A 22,295-nucleotide genomic window follows, 5' to 3' on the forward strand; every position below is an offset into this window, starting at 1 on the left:
AGAAGTGGTACACCGTGACGCGGGATGGCACGATGCAACACAGGGCGCAACAACGCGATGAGCTGCACAGCTGCTCAGCAACACGAGGAGGGACAACGCGATACGCTACGACGCCATACTGGACGGCGCGGTAAGAGCAACTAGGCGACGCGGTACGACACTAAGCAAGGCAGGCCTCCGCAGGCGATGCGACGCGGTACGACGCAACGCACAGCAACGTGATACAAGGCAATGCCCCTCAACCGACGCAACGTGCGGCTCCTCAGGCGGCGCAGCAGGGGGCACACAACAGGAGGCGAACGAAGCAATGCGACGGGATAAGGCACGACGATAAAGTATGCGTTGCAACGCAGGCCTCCTCAGGCGACGCGACGCAAGGTGACGCGACGCAATGCGGGGCTTATCCAGCGATGTAATGCGGGTCTCCTCAGGCCACGCGGGACAACGTGACACGGGACTCCTCAGGCCACAGCGCACGATGCGATGCGCGGCTCCTCAGGTGACGTGGCGCCGGGCTCCTGAGGCAATGCAAGATGACATCAAGCGGGGCTCCTCAGCTGATGTGACGCGGCGATCCTTGGGCCGTGCGAGGCGATGCAACGCAGGGTCCTCAGGTGGCGTGGGACGAAGCGACACGGGATGATGCAACAGCAGGCTCCTCAGCCAAAGCAACGCAGGCCTCCTCAGGCGACGCGACGCAGGACGATGCAAAGAAAGGTGAGGCGACGCAACACGCCTTCTCCAGCGATGCAATGCGAGGCTGCTCTGCTGAATCGACACTGGGCTCCTCAGGTGGTGTGAAGACAAGATCCTCAGGCGGCACTGCGCAGAGACATGCGGGGCTCCTCAGGCGACGCAACGCAAGGTGATGCGACACAATGCGGGGCTTCTCCAGCGACGTAATGCGGGTCTCCTCAGGCCGCGCAGGACAACGTGACGCGGGACTCCTCAGGCCACAGCGCACGATGCGATGCGCGGCTCCTCAGGTGACGTGGCACGGGGCTCCTGAGGCAATGCAAGATGACATCAAGTGGGGCTCCTCAGCTGATGTGACGCGGCGATGCAACGCAGGGTCCTCAGGTGGCGTGGGACGAAGCGACACGGGACGATGCGACAGCAGGCTCCTCAGCCAAAGCAACGCAGGCCTCCTCAGGCGACGCAACGCAGGACGATCCAAAGAAAGGTGAGGCGACGCAACACGCCGTCTCCAGCGATGCAATGCAAGGCTGCTCTGCTGAATCGACGCTGGGCTCCTCAGGCGGTGTGAAGACAAGATCCTCAGGCGGCACTGCGCAGAGACACGCGGGGCTCCTCAGGCGACGCAACGCAGGACGACGCAACGTGACGCCGGAAAGCTTTAGAAGACGCGACGCCCTACGATGCTTAAGCGGACAGCGCAATATGAAGCGGTGCAACGCAACGCCGGATGGACAAGATGCCACGCAGGGCTCCGCAAGTGACGAGACGCGATATGACGCAACGCGAGGTCCTCTGGCAAAGCGGAACAATGCCACGCAGGGCTCCGCAAGTGACGAGACGCGGTATGACGCAATGCGAGGTCCTCTGGCAAAGCGGAACGATGCAACGCGGGGCTCCTCAGGTGCCGCAATGTGGGGCTCCTCAGGCGGTGCGGGACGACGTAACGCAGGGACGCTCAGGCGACGTGACGCAATACGACACGATGCTGGATGACCCGACGAGACGCGCTGCTGCTCAGGCGATGTCATGCTAGACGACGCAACACGACACGACGATGCTTCGGGTGACACACGACGCACTACGACCAAGCGCTGAACGACGCAATGAGGTACACACCATCTCAGCAACACGACGCGGGACGACGCGATGAACACACTACCATGCTACACGAGCGGCGCGATAAGAAGTGGTACACCGTGACGCGGGATGGCACGATGCAACACAGGGCGCAACAACGCGATGAGCTGCACGGCTGCTCAGCAACACGAGGAGGGACAACGCGATACGCTACGACGCCATACTGGACGGCGCGGTAAGAGCAACTAGGCGACGCGGTACGACACTAAGCAAGGCAGGCCTCCGCAGGCGATGCGACGCGGTACGACGCAACGCACAGCAACGTGATACAAGGCAATGCCCCTCAACCGACGCAACGTGCGGCTCCTCAGGCGGCGCAGCAGGGGGCACACAACAGGAGGCGAACGAAGCAATGCGACGGGATAAGGCGCGACGATCAAGTATGCGTTGCAACGCAGGCCTCCTCAGGCGACGCGACGCAGGACGATGCAAAGAAAGGTGAGGCGACGCAACACGCCTTCTCCAGCGATGCAATGCGAGGCTGCTCTGCTGAATCGACACTGGGCTCCTCAGGCGGTGTGAAGACAAGATTCTCAGGCGGCACTGCGCAGAGACATGCGGGGCTCCTCAGGCGACGCAACGCAAGGTGATGCGACACAATGCGGGGCCTCTCCAGTGACGTAATATGGGTCTCCTCAGGCCGCGCGGGACAACGTGACACGGGACTCCTCAGGCCACACCGCACGATGCGATGCGCGACTCCTCAGGTGATGTGGCGCGGGGCTCCTGAGGCAATGCAAGATGACATCAAGTGGCGCTCCTCAGCTGATGTGACGCGGCGATGCAACGCAGGGTCCTCAGGTGGCGTGGGACGAAGCGACACGGGACGATGCGACAGCAGGCTCCTCAGCCAAAGCAACGCAGGGCTCCTCAGGCGACACGACGCAGGACGATGCAAAGAAAGGTGAGGCGACGCAACACGCCTTCTCCAGCGATGCAATGCAAGGCTGCTCTGCTGAATCGACGCTGGGCTCCTCAGGCGGTGTGAAGACAAGATCCTCAGGCGGCACTGCGCAGAGACACGTGGGGCTCCTCAGGCGACGCGACACAGGACTACGCAACGTGACGCAGGAAAGCTTTAGAAGACGCGACGCACTACGATGCTTAAGCGGACAGCGCAATATGAAGCGGTGCAACGCAACGCCGGATGGACAAGATGCCACGCAGGGCTCCGCAAGTGACGAGACGCGATATGACGCAACACGAGGTCCTCTGGCAAAGCGGAACAATGCCACGCAGGGCTCCGCAAGTGACGAGACGCGGTATGACGCAACGTGAGGTCCTCTGGCAAAGCGGAACGATGCAACGCGGGGCTCCTCAGGTGCCGCAATGTGGGGCTCCTCAGGCGGTGCGGGACGACGTAACGCAGGGACGCTCAGGCGACGTGACGCAATACGACACGACGCTGGATGACCCGACGAGACGCGCTGCTGCTCAGGCGATGTCATGCTAGACGACGCAACACGACACGGGGATGCTTCGGGTGACACACGACGCACTACGACCAAGCGCTGAACGATGCAATGAGGTACACACCATCTCAGCAACACGACGCGGGACGACGCGATGAACACACTACCATGCTACACGAGCGGCGCGATAAGAAGTGGTACACCGTGACGCGGGATGGCACGATGCAACACAGGGCGCAACAACGCGATGAGCTGCACAGCTGCTCAGCAACACGAGGAGGGACAACGCGATACGCTACGACGCCATACTGGACGGCGCGGTAAGAGCAACTAGGCGACGCGGTACGACACTAAGCAAGGCAGGCCTCCGCAGGCGATGCGACGCGGTACGACGCAACGCACAGCAACGTGATACAAGGCAATGCCCCTCAACCGACGCAACGTGCGGCTCCTCAGGCGGCGCAGCAGGGGGCACACAACAGGAGGCGAACGAAGCAATGCGACGGGATAAGGCACGACGATAAAGTATGCGTTGCAACGCAGGCCTCCTCAGGCGACGCGACGCAAGGTGATGCGACGCAATGCGGGGCTTATCCAGCGATGTAATGCGGGTCTCCTCAGGCCACGCGGGACAACGTGACACAGGACTCCTCAGGCCACAGCGCACGATGCGATGCGCGGCTCCTCAGGTGACGTGGCGCCGGGCTCCTGAGGCAATGCAAGATGACATCAAGCGGGGCTCCTCAGCTGATGTGACGTGGCGATCCTTGGGCCGTGCGAGGCGATGCAACGCAGGGTCCTCAGGTGGCGTGGGACGAAGCGACACGGGATGATGCAACAGCAGGCTCCTCAGCCAAAGCAACGCAGGCCTCCTCAGGCGACGCGACGCAGGACGATGCAAAGAAAGGTGAGGCGACGCAACACGCCTTCTCCAGCAATGCAATGCGAGGCTGCTCTGCTGAATCGACACTGGGCTCCTCAGGTGGTGTGAAGACAAGATCCTCAGGCGGCACTGCGCAGAGACATGCGGGGCTCCTCAGGCGACGCAACGCAAGGTGATGCGACACAATGCGGGGCTTCTCCAGCGACGTAATGCGGGTCTCCTCAGGCCGCGCGGGACAACGTGACACGGGACTCCTCAGGCCACAGCGCACGATGCGATGCGCGGCTCCTCAGGTGACGTGGCGTGGGGCTCCTGAGGCAACGCAAGATGACATCAAGTGGCGCTCCTCAGCTGATGTGACGCGGCGATGCAACGCAGGGTCCTCAGGTGGCGTGGGACGAAGCGACACGGGACGATGCGACAGCAGGCTCCTCAGCCAAAGCAACGCAGAGCTCCTCAGGCGACGCAACGCAGGACGATGCAAAGAAAGGTGAGGCGACGCAACACGCCTTCTCCAGCGATGCAATGCGAGGCTGCTCTGCTGAATCGACGCTGGGCTCCTCAGGCGGTGTGAAGACAAGATCCTCAGGCGGCACTGCGCAGAGACACGCGGGGCTCCTCAGGCGACGCGACGCAGGACTACGCAACGTGACGCCGGAAAGCTTTAGAAGACGCGACGCCCTACGATGCTTAAGCGGACAGCGCAATATGAAGCGGTGCGATGCAACGCCGGATGGACAAGATGCCACGCAGGGCTCCGCAAGTGACGAGACGCGATATGACGCAACGCGAGGTCCTCTGGCAAAGCGGAACAATGCCACGCAGGGCTCCGCAAGTGACGAGACGCAGTATGACGCAACGCGAGGTCCTCTGGCAAAGCGGAACAATGCCACGCAGGGCTCCGCAAGTGACGAGACGCAGTATGACGCAACACGAGGTCCTCTGGCAAAGCGGAACAATGCCACGCAGGGCTCCGCAAGTGACGAGACGCGGTATGACGCAACGCGAGGTCCTCTGGCAAAGCGGAACGATGCAACGCGGGGCTCCTCAGGTGCCGCAATGTGGGGCTCCTCAGGCGGTGCGGGACGACGTAACGCAGGGACGCTCAGGCTACGTGACGCAATACGACACGACGCTGGATGACCCGACGAGCCGCGCTGCTGCTCAGGCGATGTCATGCTAGACGACGCAACACGACACGACGATGCTTCGGGTGACACACGACGCACTACGACCAAGCGCTGAACGACGCAATGAGGTACACACCATCTCAGCAACACGACGCGGGACGACGCGATGAACACACTACCATGCTACACGAGCGGCGCGATAAGAAGTGGTACACCGTGATGCGGGATGGCACGATGCAACACAGGGCGCAACAACGCGATGAGCTGCACAGCTGCTCAGCAACACGAGGAGGGACAACGCGATACGCTACGACGCCATACTGGACGGCGCGGTAAGAGCAACTAGGCGACGCGGTACGACACTAAGCAAGGCAGGCCTCCGCAGGCGATGCGACGCGGTACGACGCAACGCACAGCAACGTGATACAAGGCAATGCCCCTCAACCGACGCAACGTGCGGGTCCTCAGGCGGCGCAGCAGGGGGCACACAACAGGAGGCGAACGAAGCAATGCGACGGGATAAGGCGCGACGATCAAGTATGCGTTGCAACGCAGGCCTCCTCAGGCGACGGGACGCAGGACGATGCAAAGAAAGGTGAGGCGATGCAACACGCCTTCTCCAGCGATGCAATGCGAGGCTGCTCTGCTGAATCGACACTGGGCTCCTCAGGCGGTGTGAAGACAAGATCCTCAGGCGGCACTGCGCAGAGACATGCGGGGCTCCTCAGGTGACGCAACGCAAGGTGATGCGACACAATGCGGGGCTTCTCCAGCGACGTAATGCGGGTATCCTCAGGCCGCGCGGGACAACGTGACACGGGACTCCTCAGGCCACAGCGCACGATGCGATGCGCGGCTCCTCAGGTGACGTGGCGCGGGGCTCCTGAGGCAATGCAAGATGACATCAAGTGGCGCTCCTCAGCTGATGTGACGCGGCGATGCAACGCAGGGTCCTCAGGTGGCGTGGGACGAAGCGACACGGCACGATGCGACAGCAGGCTCCTCAGCCAAAGCAACGCAGGGCTCCTCAGGCGACACGACGCAGGACGATGCAAAGAAAGGTGAGGCGACGCAACACGCCTTCTCCAGCGATGCAATGCAAGGCTGCTCTGCTGAATCGACGCTGGGCTCCTCAGGCGGTGTGAAGACAAGATCCTCAGGCGGCACTGCGCAGAGACACGTGGGGCTCCTCAGGCGACGCGACACAGGACTACGCAACGTGACGCAGGAAAGCTTTAGAAGACGCGACGCACTACGATGCTTAAGCGGACAGCGCAATATGAAGCGGTGCAACGCAACGCCGGATGGACAAGATGCCACGCAGGGCTCCGCAAGTGACGAGACGCGATATGACGCAACACGAGGTCCTCTGGCAAAGCGGAACAATGCCACGCAGGGCTCCGCAAGTGACGAGACGCAGTATGACGCAACACGAGGTCCTCTGGCAAAGCGGAACAATGCCACGCAGGGCTCCGCAAGTGACGAGACGCGGTATGACGCAACGCGAGGTCCTCTGGCAAAGCGGAACGATGCAACGCGGGGCTCCTCAGGTGCCGCAATGTGGGGCTCCTCAGGCGGTGCGGGACGACGTAACGCAGGGACGCTCAGGCGACGTGACGCAATACGACACGATGCTGGATGACCCGACGAGACGCGCTGCTGCTCAGGCGATGTCATGCTAGACGACGCAACACGACACGGGGATGCTTCGGGTGACACACGACGCACTACGACCAAGCGCTGAACGACGCAATGAGGTACACACCATCTCAGCAACACGACGCGGGACGACGCGATGAACACACTACCATGCTACACGAGCGGCGCGATAAGAAGTGGTACACCGTGACGCGGGATGGCACAATGCAACACAGGGCGCAACAACGCGATGAGCTGCACAGCTGCTCAGCAACACGAGGAGGGACAACGCGATACGCTACGACGCCATACTGGACGGCGCGGTAAGAGCAACTAGGCGACGCGGTACGACACTAAGCAAGGCAGGCCTCCGCAGGCGATGCGACGCGGTACGACGCAACGCACAGCAACGTGATACAAGGCAATGCCCCTCAACCGACGCAACGTGCGGCTCCTCAGGCGGCGCAGCAGGGGGCACACAACAGGAGGCGAACGAAGCAATGCGACGGGATAAGGCACGACGATAAAGTATGCGTTGCAACGCAGGCCTCCTCAGGCGACGCGACACAAGGTGACGCGACGCAATGCGGGGCTTATCCAGCGATGTAATGCGGGTCTCCTCAGGCCACGCGGGACAACGTGACACGGGACTCCTCAGGCCACAGCGCACGATGCGATGCGCGGCTCCTCAGGTGACGTGGCACGGGGCTCCTGAGGCAATGCAAGATGACATCAAGTGGGGCTCCTCAGCTGATGTGACGCGGCGATGCAACGCAGGGTCCTCAGGTGGCGTGGGACGAAGCGACACGGGACGATGCGACAGCAGGCTCCTCAGCCAAAGCAACGCAGGCCTCCTCAGGCGACGCAACGCAGGACGATCCAAAGAAAGGTGAGGCGACGCAACACGCCGTCTCCAGCGATGCAATGCAAGGCTGCTCTGCTGAATCGACGCTGGGCTCCTCAGGCGGTGTGAAGACAAGATCCTCAGGCGGCACTGCGCAGAGACACGCGGGGCTCCTCAGGCGACGCAACGCAGGACGACGCAACGTGACGCCGGAAAGCTTTAGAAGACGCGACGCCCTACGATGCTTAAGCGGACAGCGCAATATGAAGCGGTGCAACGCAACGCCGGATGGACAAGATGCCACGCAGGGCTCCGCAAGTGACGAGACGCGATATGACGCAACGCGAGGTCCTCTGGCAAAGCGGAACAATGCCACGCAGGGCTCCGCAAGTGACGAGACGCGGTATGACGCAATGCGAGGTCCTCTGGCAAAGCGGAACGATGCAACGCGGGGCTCCTCAGGTGCCGCAATGTGGGGCTCCTCAGGCGGTGCGGGACGACGTAACGCAGGGACGCTCAGGCGACGTGACGCAATACGACACGATGCTGGATGACCCGACGAGACGCGCTGCTGCTCAGGCGATGTCATGCTAGACGACGCAACACGACACGACGATGCTTCGGGTGACACACGACGCACTACGACCAAGCGCTGAACGACGCAATGAGGTACACACCATCTCAGCAACACGACGCGGGACGACGCGATGAACACACTACCATGCTACACGAGCGGCGCGATAAGAAGTGGTACACCGTGACGCGGGATGGCACGATGCAACACAGGGCGCAACAACGCGATGAGCTGCACGGCTGCTCAGCAACACGAGGAGGGACAACGCGATACGCTACGACGCCATACTGGACGGCGCGGTAAGAGCAACTAGGCGACGCGGTACGACACTAAGCAAGGCAGGCCTCCGCAGGCGATGCGACGCGGTACGACGCAACGCACAGCAACGTGATACAAGGCAATGCCCCTCAACCGACGCAACGTGCGGCTCCTCAGGCGGCGCAGCAGGGGGCACACAACAGGAGGCGAACGAAGCAATGCGACGGGATAAGGCGCGACGATCAAGTATGCGTTGCAACGCAGGCCTCCTCAGGCGACGCGACGCAGGACGATGCAAAGAAAGGTGAGGCGACGCAACACGCCTTCTCCAGCGATGCAATGCGAGGCTGCTCTGCTGAATCGACACTGGGCTCCTCAGGCGGTGTGAAGACAAGATTCTCAGGCGGCACTGCGCAGAGACATGCGGGGCTCCTCAGGCGACGCAACGCAAGGTGATGCGACACAATGCGGGGCCTCTCCAGTGACGTAATATGGGTCTCCTCAGGCCGCGCGGGACAACGTGACACGGGACTCCTCAGGCCACACCGCACGATGCGATGCGCGACTCCTCAGGTGACGTGGCGCGGGGCTCCTGAGGCAATGCAAGATGACATCAAGTGGCGCTCCTCAGCTGATGTGACGCGGCGATGCAACGCAGGGTCCTCAGGTGGCGTGGGACGAAGCGACACGGGACGATGCGACAGCAGGCTCCTCAGCCAAAGCAACGCAGGGCTCCTCAGGCGACACGACGCAGGACGATGCAAAGAAAGGTGAGGCGACGCAACACGCCTTCTCCAGCGATGCAATGCAAGGCTGCTCTGCTGAATCGACGCTGGGCTCCTCAGGCGGTGTGAAGACAAGATCCTCAGGCGGCACTGCGCAGAGACACGTGGGGCTCCTCAGGCGACGCGACACAGGACTACGCAACGTGACGCAGGAAAGCTTTAGAAGACGCGACGCACTACGATGCTTAAGCGGACAGCGCAATATGAAGCGGTGCAACGCAACGCCGGATGGACAAGATGCCACGCAGGGCTCCGCAAGTGACGAGACGCGATATGACGCAACACGAGGTCCTCTGGCAAAGCGGAACAATGCCACGCAGGGCTCCGCAAGTGACGAGACGCGGTATGACGCAACGTGAGGTCCTCTGGCAAAGCGGAACGATGCAACGCGGGGCTCCTCAGGTGCCGCAATGTGGGGCTCCTCAGGCGGTGCGGGACGACGTAACGCAGGGACGCTCAGGCGACGTGACGCAATACGACACGATGCTGGATGACCCGACGAGACGCGCTGCTGCTCAGGCGATGTCATGCTAGACGACGCAACACGACACGGGGATGCTTCGGGTGACACACGACGCACTACGACCAAGCGCTGAACGATGCAATGAGGTACACACCATCTCAGCAACACGACGCGGGACGACGCGATGAACACACTACCATGCTACACGAGCGGCGCGATAAGAAGTGGTACACCGTGACGCGGGATGGCACGATGCAACACAGGGCGCAACAACGCGATGAGCTGCACAGCTGCTCAGCAACACGAGGAGGGACAACGCGATACGCTACGACGCCATACTGGACGGCGCGGTAAGAGCAACTAGGCGACGCGGTACGACACTAAGCAAGGCAGGCCTCCGCAGGCGATGCGACGCGGTACGACGCAACGCACAGCAACGTGATACAAGGCAATGCCCCTCAACCGACGCAACGTGCGGCTCCTCAGGCGGCGCAGCAGGGGGCACACAACAGGAGGCGAACGAAGCAATGCGACGGGATAAGGCACGACGATAAAGTATGCGTTGCAACGCAGGCCTCCTCAGGCGACGCGACGCAAGGTGACGCGACGCAATGCGGGGCTTATCCAGCGATGTAATGCGGGTCTCCTCAGGCCACGCGGGACAACGTGACACAGGACTCCTCAGGCCACAGCGCACGATGCGATGCGCGGCTCCTCAGGTGACGTGGCGCCGGGCTCCTGAGGCAATGCAAGATGACATCAAGCGGGGCTCCTCAGCTGATGTGACGTGGCGATCCTTGGGCCGTGCGAGGCGATGCAACGCAGGGTCCTCAGGTGGCGTGGGACGAAGCGACACGGGATGATGCAACAGCAGGCTCCTCAGCCAAAGCAACGCAGGCCTCCTCAGGCGACGCGACGCAGGACGATGCAAAGAAAGGTGAGGCGACGCAACACGCCTTCTCCAGCAATGCAATGCGAGGCTGCTCTGCTGAATCGACACTGGGCTCCTCAGGTGGTGTGAAGACAAGATCCTCAGGCGGCACTGCGCAGAGACATGCGGGGCTCCTCAGGCGACGCAACGCAAGGTGATGCGACACAATGCGGGGCTTCTCCAGCGACGTAATGCGGGTCTCCTCAGGCCGCGCGGGACAACGTGACACGGGACTCCTCAGGCCACAGCGCACGATGCGATGCGCGGCTCCTCAGGTGACGTGGCGTGGGGCTCCTGAGGCAACGCAAGATGACATCAAGTGGCGCTCCTCAGCTGATGTGACGCGGCGATGCAACGCAGGGTCCTCAGGTGGCGTGGGACGAAGCGACACGGGACGATGCGACAGCAGGCTCCTCAGCCAAAGCAACGCAGAGCTCCTCAGGCGACGCAACGCAGGACGATGCAAAGAAAGGTGAGGCGACGCAACACGCCTTCTCCAGCGATGCAATGCGAGGCTGCTCTGCTGAATCGACGCTGGGCTCCTCAGGCGGTGTGAAGACAAGATCCTCAGGCGGCACTGCGCAGAGACACGCGGGGCTCCTCAGGCGACGCGACGCAGGACTACGCAACGTGACGCCGGAAAGCTTTAGAAGACGCGACGCCCTACGATGCTTAAGCGGACAGCGCAATATGAAGCGGTGCGATGCAACGCCGGATGGACAAGATGCCACGCAGGGCTCCGCAAGTGACGAGACGCGATATGACGCAACGCGAGGTCCTCTGGCAAAGCGGAACAATGCCACGCAGGGCTCCGCAAGTGACGAGACGCAGTATGACGCAACGCGAGGTCCTCTGGCAAAGCGGAACAATGCCACGCAGGGCTCCGCAAGTGACGAGACGCAGTATGACGCAACACGAGGTCCTCTGGCAAAGCGGAACAATGCCACGCAGGGCTCCGCAAGTGACGAGACGCGGTATGACGCAACGCGAGGTCCTCTGGCAAAGCGGAACGATGCAACGCGGGGCTCCTCAGGTGCCGCAATGTGGGGCTCCTCAGGCGGTGCGGGACGACGTAACGCAGGGACGCTCAGGCTACGTGACGCAATACGACACGACGCTGGATGACCCGACGAGCCGCGCTGCTGCTCAGGCGATGTCATGCTAGACGACGCAACACGACACGACGATGCTTCGGGTGACACACGACGCACTACGACCAAGCGCTGAACGACGCAATGAGGTACACACCATCTCAGCAACACGACGCGGGACGACGCGATGAACACACTACCATGCTACACGAGCGGCGCGATAAGAAGTGGTACACCGTGATGCGGGATGGCACGATGCAACACAGGGCGCAACAACGCGATGAGCTGCACAGCTGCTCAGCAACACGAGGAGGGACAACGCGATACGCTACGACGCCATACTGGACGGCGCGGTAAGAGCAACTAGGCGACGCGGTACGACACTAAGCAAGGCAGGCCTCCGCAGGCGATGCGACGCGGTACGACGCAACGCACAGCAACGTGATACAAGGCAATGCCCCTCAACCGACGCAACGTGCGGCTCCTCAGGCGGCGCAGCAGGGGGCACACAACAGGAGGCGAACGAAGCAATGCGACGGGATAAGGCGCGACGATCAAGTATGCGTTGCAACGCAGGCCTCCTCAGGCGACGGGACGCAGGACGATGCAAAGAAAGGTGAGGCGATGCAACACGCCTTCTCCAGCGATGCAATGCGAGGCTGCTCTGCTGAATCGACACTGGGCTCCTCAGGCGGTGTGAAGACAAGATCCTCAGGCGGCACTGCGCAGAGACATGCGGGGCTCCTCAGGTGACGCAACGCAAGGTGATGCGACACAATGCGGGGCTTCTCCAGCGACGTAATGCGGGTATCCTCAGGCCGCGCGGGACAACGTGACACGGGACTCCTCAGGCCACAGCGCACGATGCGATGCGCGGCTCCTCAGGTGACGTGGCGCGGGGCTCCTGAGGCAATGCAAGATGACATCAAGTGGCGCTCCTCAGCTGATGTGACGCGGCGATGCAACGCAGGGTCCTCAGGTGGCGTGGGACGAAGCGACACGGCACGATGCGACAGCAGGCTCCTCAGCCAAAGCAACGCAGGGCTCCTCAGGCGACACGACGCAGGACGATGCAAAGAAAGGTGAGGCGACGCAACACGCCTTCTCCAGCGATGCAATGCAAGGCTGCTCTGCTGAATCGACGCTGGGCTCCTCAGGCGGTGTGAAGACAAGATCCTCAGGCGGCACTGCGCAGAGACACGTGGGGCTCCTCAGGCGACGCGACACAGGACTACGCAACGTGACGCAGGAAAGCTTTAGAAGACGCGACGCACTACGATGCTTAAGCGGACAGCGCAATATGAAGCGGTGCAACGCAACGCCGGATGGACAAGATGCCACGCAGGGCTCCGCAAGTGACGAGACGCGATATGACGCAACACGAGGTCCTCTGGCAAAGCGGAACAATGCCACGCAGGGCTCCGCAAGTGACGAGACGCAGTATGACGCAACACGAGGTCCTCTGGCAAAGCGGAACAATGCCACGCAGGGCTCCGCAAGTGACGAGACGCGGTATGACGCAACGCGAGGTCCTCTGGCAAAGCGGAACGATGCAACGCGGGGCTCCTCAGGTGCCGCAATGTGGGGCTCCTCAGGCGGTGCGGGACGACGTAACGCAGGGACGCTCAGGCGACGTGACGCAATACGACACGATGCTGGATGACCCGACGAGACGCGCTGCTGCTCAGGCGATGTCATGCTAGACGACGCAACACGACACGGGGATGCTTCGGGTGACACACGACGCACTACGACCAAGCGCTGAACGACGCAATGAGGTACACACCATCTCAGCAACACGACGCGGGACGACGCGATGAACACACTACCATGCTACACGAGCGGCGCGATAAGAAGTGGTACACCGTGACGCGGGATGGCACAATGCAACACAGGGCGCAACAACGCGATGAGCTGCACAGCTGCTCAGCAACACGAGGAGGGACAACGCGATACGCTACGACGCCATACTGGACGGCGCGGTAAGAGCAACTAGGCGACGCGGTACGACACTAAGCAAGGCAGGCCTCCGCAGGCGATGCGACGCGGTACGACGCAACGCACAGCAACGTGATACAAGGCAATGCCCCTCAACCGACGCAACGTGCGGCTCCTCAGGCGGCGCAGCAGGGGGCACACAACAGGAGGCGAACGAAGCAATGCGACGGGATAAGGCACGACGATAAAGTATGCGTTGCAACGCAGGCCTCCTCAGGCGACGCGACACAAGGTGACGCGACGCAATGCGGGGCTTATCCAGCGATGTAATGCGGGTCTCCTCAGGCCACGCGGGACAACGTGACACGGGACTCCTCAGGCCACAGCGCACGATGCGATGCGCGGCTCCTCAGGTGACGTGGCACGGGGCTCCTGAGGCAATGCAAGATGACATCAAGTGGGGCTCCTCAGCTGATGTGACGCGGCGATGCAACGCAGGGTCCTCAGGTGGCGTGGGACGAAGCGACACGGGACGATGCGACAGCAGGCTCCTCAGCCAAAGCAACGCAGGCCTCCTCAGGCGACGCAACGCAGGACGATCCAAAGAAAGGTGAGGCGACGCAACACGCCGTCTCCAGCGATGCAATGCAAGGCTGCTCTGCTGAATCGACGCTGGGCTCCTCAGGCGGTGTGAAGACAAGATCCTCAGGCGGCACTGCGCAGAGACACGCGGGGCTCCTCAGGCGACGCAACGCAGGACGACGCAACGTGACGCCGGAAAGCTTTAGAAGACGCGACGCCCTACGATGCTTAAGCGGACAGCGCAATATGAAGCGGTGCAACGCAACGCCGGATGGACAAGATGCCACGCAGGGCTCCGCAAGTGACGAGACGCGATATGACGCAACGCGAGGTCCTCTGGCAAAGCGGAACAATGCCACGCAGGGCTCCGCAAGTGACGAGACGCGGTATGACGCAACGCGAGGTCCTCTGGCAAAGCGGAACGATGCAACGCGGGGCTCCTCAGGTGCCGCAATGTGGGGCTCCTCAGGCGGTGCGGGACGACGTAACGCAGGGACGCTCAGGCGACGTGACGCAATACGACACGATGCTGGATGACCCGACGAGACGCGCTGCTGCTCAGGCGATGTCATGCTAGACGACGCAACACGACACGACGATGCTTCGGGTGACACACGACGCACTACGACCAAGCGCTGAACGACGCAATGAGGTACACACCATCTCAGCAACACGACGCGGGACGACGCGATGAACACACTACCATGCTACACGAGCGGCGCGATAAGAAGTGGTACACCGTGACGCGGGATGGCACGATGCAACACAGGGCGCAACAACGCGATGAGCTGCACGGCTGCTCAGCAACACGAGGAGGGACAACGCGATACGCTACGACGCCATACTGGACGGCGCGGTAAGAGCAACTAGGCGACGCGGTACGACACTAAGCAAGGCAGGCCTCCGCAGGCGATGCGACGCGGTACGACGCAACGCACAGCAACGTGATACAAGGCAATGCCCCTCAACCGACGCAACGTGCGGCTCCTCAGGCGGCGCAGCAGGGGGCACACAACAGGAGGCGAACGAAGCAATGCGACGGGATAAGGCGCGACGATCAAGTATGCGTTGCAACGCAGGCCTCCTCAGGCGACGCGACGCAGGACGATGCAAAGAAAGGTGAGGCGACGCAACACGCCTTCTCCAGCGATGCAATGCGAGGCTGCTCTGCTGAATCGACACTGGGCTCCTCAGGCGGTGTGAAGACAAGATTCTCAGGCGGCACTGCGCAGAGACATGCGGGGCTCCTCAGGCGACGCAACGCAAGGTGATGCGACACAATGCGGGGCCTCTCCAGTGACGTAATATGGGTCTCCTCAGGCCGCGCGGGACAACGTGACACGGGACTCCTCAGGCCACACCGCACGATGCGATGCGCGACTCCTCAGGTGACGTGGCGCGGGGCTCCTGAGGCAATGCAAGATGACATCAAGTGGCGCTCCTCAGCTGATGTGACGCGGCGATGCAACGCAGGGTCCTCAGGTGGCGTGGGACGAAGCGACACGGGACGATGCGACAGCAGGCTCCTCAGCCAAAGCAACGCAGGGCTCCTCAGGCGACACGACGCAGGACGATGCAAAGAAAGGTGAGGCGACGCAACACGCCTTCTCCAGCGATGCAATGCAAGGCTGCTCTGCTGAATCGACGCTGGGCTCCTCAGGCGGTGTGAAGACAAGATCCTCAGGCGGCACTGCGCAGAGACACGTGGGGCTCCTCAGGCGACGCGACACAGGACTACGCAACGTGACGCAGGAAAGCTTTAGAAGACGCGACGCACTACGATGCTTAAGCGGACAGCGCAATATGAAGCGGTGCAACGCAACGCCGGATGGACAAGATGCCACGCAGGGCTCCGCAAGTGACGAGACGCGATATGACGCAACACGAGGTCCTCTGGCAAAGCGGAACAATGCCACGCAGGGCTCCGCAAGTGACGAGACGCGGTATGACGCAACGTGAGGTCCTCTGGCAAAGCGGAACGATGCAACGCGGGGCTCCTCAGGTGCCGCAATGTGGGGCTCCTCAGGCGGTGCGGGACGACGTAACGCAGGGACGCTCAGGCGACGTGACGCAATACGACACGATGCTGGATGACCCGACGAGACGCGCTGCTGCTCAGGCGATGTCATGCTAGACGACGCAACACGACACGGGGATGCTTCGGGTGACACACGACGCACTACGACCAAGCGCTGAACGATGCAATGAGGTACACACCATCTCAGCAACACGACGCGGGACGACGCGATGAACACACTACCATGCTACACGAGCGGCGCGATAAGAAGTGGTACACCGTGACGCGGGATGGCACGATGCAACACAGGGCGCAACAACGCGATGAGCTGCACAGCTGCTCAGCAACACGAGGAGGGACAACGCGATACGCTACGACGCCATACTGGACGGCGCGGTAAGAGCAACTAGGCGACGCGGTACGACACTAAGCAAGGCAGGCCTCCGCAGGCGATGCGACGCGGTACGACGCAACGCACAGCAACGTGATACAAGGCAATGCCCCTCAACCGACGCAACGTGCGGCTCCTCAGGCGGCGCAGCAGGGGGCACACAACAGGAGGCGAACGAAGCAATGCGACGGGATAAGGCACGACGATAAAGTATGCGTTGCAACGCAGGCCTCCTCAGGCGACGCGACGCAAGGTGACGCGACGCAATGCGGGGCTTATCCAGCGATGTAATGCGGGTCTCCTCAGGCCACGCGGGACAACGTGACACAGGACTCCTCAGGCCACAGCGCACGATGCGATGCGCGGCTCCTCAGGTGACGTGGCGCCGGGCTCCTGAGGCAATGCAAGATGACATCAAGCGGGGCTCCTCAGCTGATGTGACGTGGCGATCCTTGGGCCGTGCGAGGCGATGCAACGCAGGGTCCTCAGGTGGCGTGGGACGAAGCGACACGGGATGATGCAACAGCAGGCTCCTCAGCCAAAGCAACGCAGGCCTCCTCAGGCGACGCGACGCAGGACGATGCAAAGAAAGGTGAGGCGACGCAACACGCCTTCTCCAGCAATGCAATGCGAGGCTGCTCTGCTGAATCGACACTGGGCTCCTCAGGTGGTGTGAAGACAAGATCCTCAGGCGGCACTGCGCAGAGACATGCGGGGCTCCTCAGGCGACGCAACGCAAGGTGATGCGACACAATGCGGGGCTTCTCCAGCGACGTAATGCGGGTATCCTCAGGCCGCGCGGGACAACGTGACACGGGACTCCTCAGGCCACAGCGCACGATGCGATGCGCGGCTCCTCAGGTGACGTGGCGTGGGGCTCCTGAGGCAACGCAAGATGACATCAAGTGGCGCTCCTCAGCTGATGTGACGCGGCGATGCAACGCAGGGTCCTCAGGTGGCGTGGGACGAAGCGACACGGGACGATGCGACAGCAGGCTCCTCAGCCAAAGCAACGCAGAGCTCCTCAGGCGACGCAACGCAGGACGATGCAAAGAAAGGTGAGGCGACGCAACACGCCTTCTCCAGCGATGCAATGCGAGGCTGCTCTGCTGAATCGACGCTGGGCTCCTCAGGCGGTGTGAAGACAAGATCCTCAGGCGGCACTGCGCAGAGACACGCGGGGCTCCTCAGGCGACGCGACGCAGGACTACGCAACGTGACGCCGGAAAGCTTTAGAAGACGCGACGCCCTACGATGCTTAAGCGGACAGCGCAATATGAAGCGGTGCGATGCAACGCCGGATGGACAAGATGCCACGCAGGGCTCCGCAAGTGACGAGACGCGATATGACGCAACGCGAGGTCCTCTGGCAAAGCGGAACAATGCCACGCAGGGCTCCGCAAGTGACGAGACGCAGTATGACGCAACGCGAGGTCCTCTGGCAAAGCGGAACAATGCCACGCAGGGCTCCGCAAGTGACGAGACGCAGTATGACGCAACACGAGGTCCTCTGGCAAAGCGGAACAATGCCACGCAGGGCTCCGCAAGTGACGAGACGCGGTATGACGCAACGCGAGGTCCTCTGGCAAAGCGGAACGATGCAACGCGGGGCTCCTCAGGTGCCGCAATGTGGGGCTCCTCAGGCGGTGCGGGACGACGTAACGCAGGGACGCTCAGGCTACGTGACGCAATACGACACGACGCTGGATGACCCGACGAGCCGCGCTGCTGCTCAGGCGATGTCATGCTAGACGACGCAACACGACACGACGATGCTTCGGGTGACACACGACGCACTACGACCAAGCGCTGAACGACGCAATGAGGTACACACCATCTCAGCAACACGACGCGGGACGACGCGATGAACACACTACCATGCTACACGAGCGGCGCGATAAGAAGTGGTACACCGTGATGCGGGATGGCACGATGCAACACAGGGCGCAACAACGCGATGAGCTGCACAGCTGCTCAGCAACACGAGGAGGGACAACGCGATACGCTACGACGCCATACTGGACGGCGCGGTAAGAGCAACTAGGCGACGCGGTACGACACTAAGCAAGGCAGGCCTCCGCAGGCGATGCGACGCGGTACGACGCAACGCACAGCAACGTGATACAAGGCAATGCCCCTCAACCGACGCAACGTGCGGGTCCTCAGGCGGCGCAGCAGGGGGCACACAACAGGAGGCGAACGAAGCAATGCGACGGGATAAGGCGCGACGATCAAGTATGCGTTGCAACGCAGGCCTCCTCAGGCGACGGGACGCAGGACGATGCAAAGAAAGGTGAGGCGATGCAACACGCCTTCTCCAGCGATGCAATGCGAGGCTGCTCTGCTGAATCGACACTGGGCTCCTCAGGCGGTGTGAAGACAAGATCCTCAGGCGGCACTGCGCAGAGACATGCGGGGCTCCTCAGGTGACGCAACGCAAGGTGATGCGACACAATGCGGGGCTTCTCCAGCGACGTAATGCGGGTATCCTCAGGCCGCGCGGGACAACATGACACGGGACTCCTCAGGCCACAGCGCACGATGCGATGCGCGGCTCCTCAGGTGACGTGGCGCGGGGCTCCTGAGGCAATGCAAGATGACATCAAGTGGCGCTCCTCAGCTGATGTGACGCGGCGATGCAACGCAGGGTCCTCAGGTGGCGTGGGACGAAGCGACACGGCACGATGCGACAGCAGGCTCCTCATCCAAAGCAACGCAGGGCTCCTCAGGCGACACGACGCAGGACGATGCAAAGAAAGGTGAGGCGACGCAACACGCCTTCTCCAGCGATGCAATGCAAGGCTGCTCTGCTGAATCGACGCTGGGCTCCTCAGGCGGTGTGAAGACAAGATCCTCAGGCGGCACTGCGCAGAGACACGTGGGGCTCCTCAGGCGACGCGACACAGGACTACGCAACGTGACGCAGGAAAGCTTTAGAAGACGCGACGCACTACGATGCTTAAGCGGACAGCGCAATATGAAGCGGTGCAACGCAACGCCGGATGGACAAGATGCCACGCAGGGCTCCGCAAGTGACGAGACGCGATATGACGCAACACGAGGTCCTCTGGCAAAGCGGAACAATGCCACGCAGGGCTCCGCAAGTGACGAGACGCAGTATGACGCAACACGAGGTCCTCTGGCAAAGCGGAACAATGCCACGCAGGGCTCCGCAAGTGACGAGACGCGGTATGACGCAACGCGAGGTCCTCTGGCAAAGCGGAACGATGCAACGCGGGGCTCCTCAGGTGCCGCAATGTGGGGCTCCTCAGGCGGTGCGGGACGACGTAACGCAGGGACGCTCAGGCGACGTGACGCAATACGACACGATGCTGGATGACCCGACGAGACGCGCTGCTGCTCAGGCGATGTCATGCTAGACGACGCAACACGACACGGGGATGCTTCGGGTGACACACGACGCACTACGACCAAGCGCTGAACGACGCAATGAGGTACACACCATCTCAGCAACACGACGCGGGACGACGCGATGAACACACTACCATGCTACACGAGCGGCGCGATAAGAAGTGGTACACCGTGACGCGGGATGGCACAATGCAACACAGGGCGCAACAACGCGATGAGCTGCACAGCTGCTCAGCAACACGAGGAGGGACAACGCGATACGCTACGACGCCATACTGGACGGCGCGGTAAGAGCAACTAGGCGACGCGGTACGACACTAAGCAAGGCAGGCCTCCGCAGGCGATGCGACGCGGTACGACGCAACGCACAGCAACGTGATACAAGGCAATGCCCCTCAACCGACGCAACGTGCGGCTCCTCAGGCGGCGCAGCAGGGGGCACACAACAGGAGGCGAATGAAGCAATGCGACGGGATAAGGCACGACGATAAAGTATGCGTTGCAACGCAGGCCTCCTCAGGCGACGCGACACAAGGTGACGCGACGCAATGCGGGGCTTATCCAGCGATGTAATGCGGGTCTCCTCAGGCCACGCGGGACAACGTGACACGGGACTCCTCAGGCCACAGCGCACGATGCGATGCGCGGCTCCTCAGGTGACGTGGCGCCGGGCTCCTGAGGCAATGCAAGATGACATCAAGCGGGGCTCCTCAGCTGATGTGACGCGGCGATCCTTGGGCCGTGCGAGGCGATGCAACGCAGGGTCCTCAGGTGGCGTGGGACGAAGCGACACGGGATGATGCAACAGCAGGCTCCTCAGCCAAAGCAACGCAGGCCTCCTCAGGCGACGCGACGCAAGACGATGCAAAGAAAGGTGAGGCGACGCAACACGCCTTCTCCAGCAATGCAATGCGAGGCTGCTCTGCTGAATCGACACTGGGCTCCTCAGGTGGTGTGAAGACAAGATCCTCAGGCGGCACTGCGCAGAGACATGCGGGGCTCCTCAGGTGACGCAACGCAAGGTGATGCGACACAATGCGGGGCTTCTCCAGCGACGTAATGCGGGTATCCTCAGGCCGCGCGGGACAACATGACACGGGACTCCTCAGGCCACACCGCACGATGCGATGCGCGACTCCTCAGGTGACGTGGCGCGGGGCTCCTGAGGCAATGCAAGATGACATCAAGTGGGGCTCCTCAGCTGATGTGACGCGGCGATGCAACGCAGGGTCCTCAGGTGGATGGACAAGATGCCACGCAGGGCTCCGCAAGTGACGAGACGCGATATGACGCAACGCGAGGTCCTCTGGCAAAGCGGAACAATGCCACGCAGGGCTCCGCAAGTGACGAGACGCGGTATGACGCAACGCGAGGTCCTCTGGCAAAGCGGAAGGATGCAACGCGGGGCTCCTCAGGTGCCGCAATGTGGGGCTCCTCAGGCGGTGCGGGACGACGTAACGCAGGGACGCTCAGGCGACGTGACGCAATACGACACGACGCTGGATGACCCGACGAGCCGCGCTGCTGCTCAGGCGATGTCATGCTAGACGACGCAACATGACGCGGGGATGCTTCGGGTGACACACGACGCACTACGACCAAGCGCTGAACGACGCAATGAGGTACACACCATCTCAGCAACACGACGCGGGACGACGCGATGAACACACTACCATGCTACACGAGCGGCGCGATAAGAAGTGGTACACCGTGATGCGGGATGGCACGATGCAACACAGGGCGCAACAACGCGATGAGCTGCACAGCTGCTCAGCAACACGAGGAGGGACAACGCGATACGCTACGACGCCATACTGGACGGCGCGGTAAGAGCAACTAGGCGACGCGGTACGACACTAAGCAAGGCAGGCCTCCGCAGGCGATGCGACGCGGTACGACGCAACGCACAGCAACGTGATACAAGGCAATGCCCCTCAACCGACGCAACGTGCGGCTCCTCAGGCGGCGCAGCAGGGGGCACACAACAGGAGGCGAACGAAGCAATGCGACGGGATAAGGCACGACGATAAAGTATGCGTTGCAACGCAGGCCTCCTCAGGCGACGCGACGCAAGGTGACGCGACGCAATGCGGGGCTTATCCAGCGATGTAATGCGGGTCTCCTCAGGCCACGCGGGACAACGTGACACG

The 22,295-nt window shown here is 62.1% G+C and overlaps 2 protein-coding genes across 2 annotated transcripts; both read left to right on the plus strand.

Annotated features, from left to right (window-relative positions):
• Positions 1–4,656: 4,656 nt before the first annotated feature.
• On the plus strand, positions 4,657–9,719 carry LOC135312784 (S-antigen protein-like). Its single transcript, XM_064448542.1, has 4 exons — positions 4,657–5,148; positions 6,211–6,777; positions 7,677–8,171; positions 9,234–9,719. The coding sequence occupies exons 1-4, from the start codon at positions 4,657–4,659 to the stop codon at positions 9,717–9,719; spliced, it is 2,040 nt and encodes a 679-aa protein (XP_064304612.1).
• Positions 9,720–11,261: 1,542 nt separating this feature from the next.
• Positions 11,262–16,324, plus strand: LOC135312785 (S-antigen protein-like). The gene is made up of 4 exons (XM_064448543.1): positions 11,262–11,753; positions 12,816–13,382; positions 14,282–14,776; positions 15,839–16,324. The coding sequence occupies exons 1-4, from the start codon at positions 11,262–11,264 to the stop codon at positions 16,322–16,324; spliced, it is 2,040 nt and encodes a 679-aa protein (XP_064304613.1).
• The last annotated feature ends 5,971 nt before the right edge of the window (positions 16,325–22,295 follow it).

Source organism: Phalacrocorax carbo, chromosome 3 (genome assembly GCF_963921805.1).
Source record: "Phalacrocorax carbo chromosome 3, bPhaCar2.1, whole genome shotgun sequence".
Taxonomy (NCBI): domain Eukaryota; kingdom Metazoa; phylum Chordata; class Aves; order Suliformes; family Phalacrocoracidae; genus Phalacrocorax; species Phalacrocorax carbo.

Coding starts and splice junctions, on each gene's coding strand:
- LOC135312785 (XM_064448543.1), top strand. CDS start 11,262: ATGCGAGGCTGCTCTGCTGAATCGACGCTGGGCTCCTCAGGCGGTGTG. Junction 13,383..14,281: donor ACGCAACGCGAGGTCCTCTG/GCAAAGCGGAAC, acceptor GATGCAACGCAG/GGTCCTCAGGTGGCGTGGGA. Junction 14,777..15,838: donor ACGCAACGCGAGGTCCTCTG/GCAAAGCGGAAC, acceptor GATGCAACGCAG/GGTCCTCAGGTGGCGTGGGA.
- LOC135312784 (XM_064448542.1), top strand. CDS start 4,657: ATGCGAGGCTGCTCTGCTGAATCGACGCTGGGCTCCTCAGGCGGTGTG. Junction 5,149..6,210: donor ACGCAACGCGAGGTCCTCTG/GCAAAGCGGAAC, acceptor GATGCAACGCAG/GGTCCTCAGGTGGCGTGGGA. Junction 6,778..7,676: donor ACGCAACGCGAGGTCCTCTG/GCAAAGCGGAAC, acceptor GATGCAACGCAG/GGTCCTCAGGTGGCGTGGGA.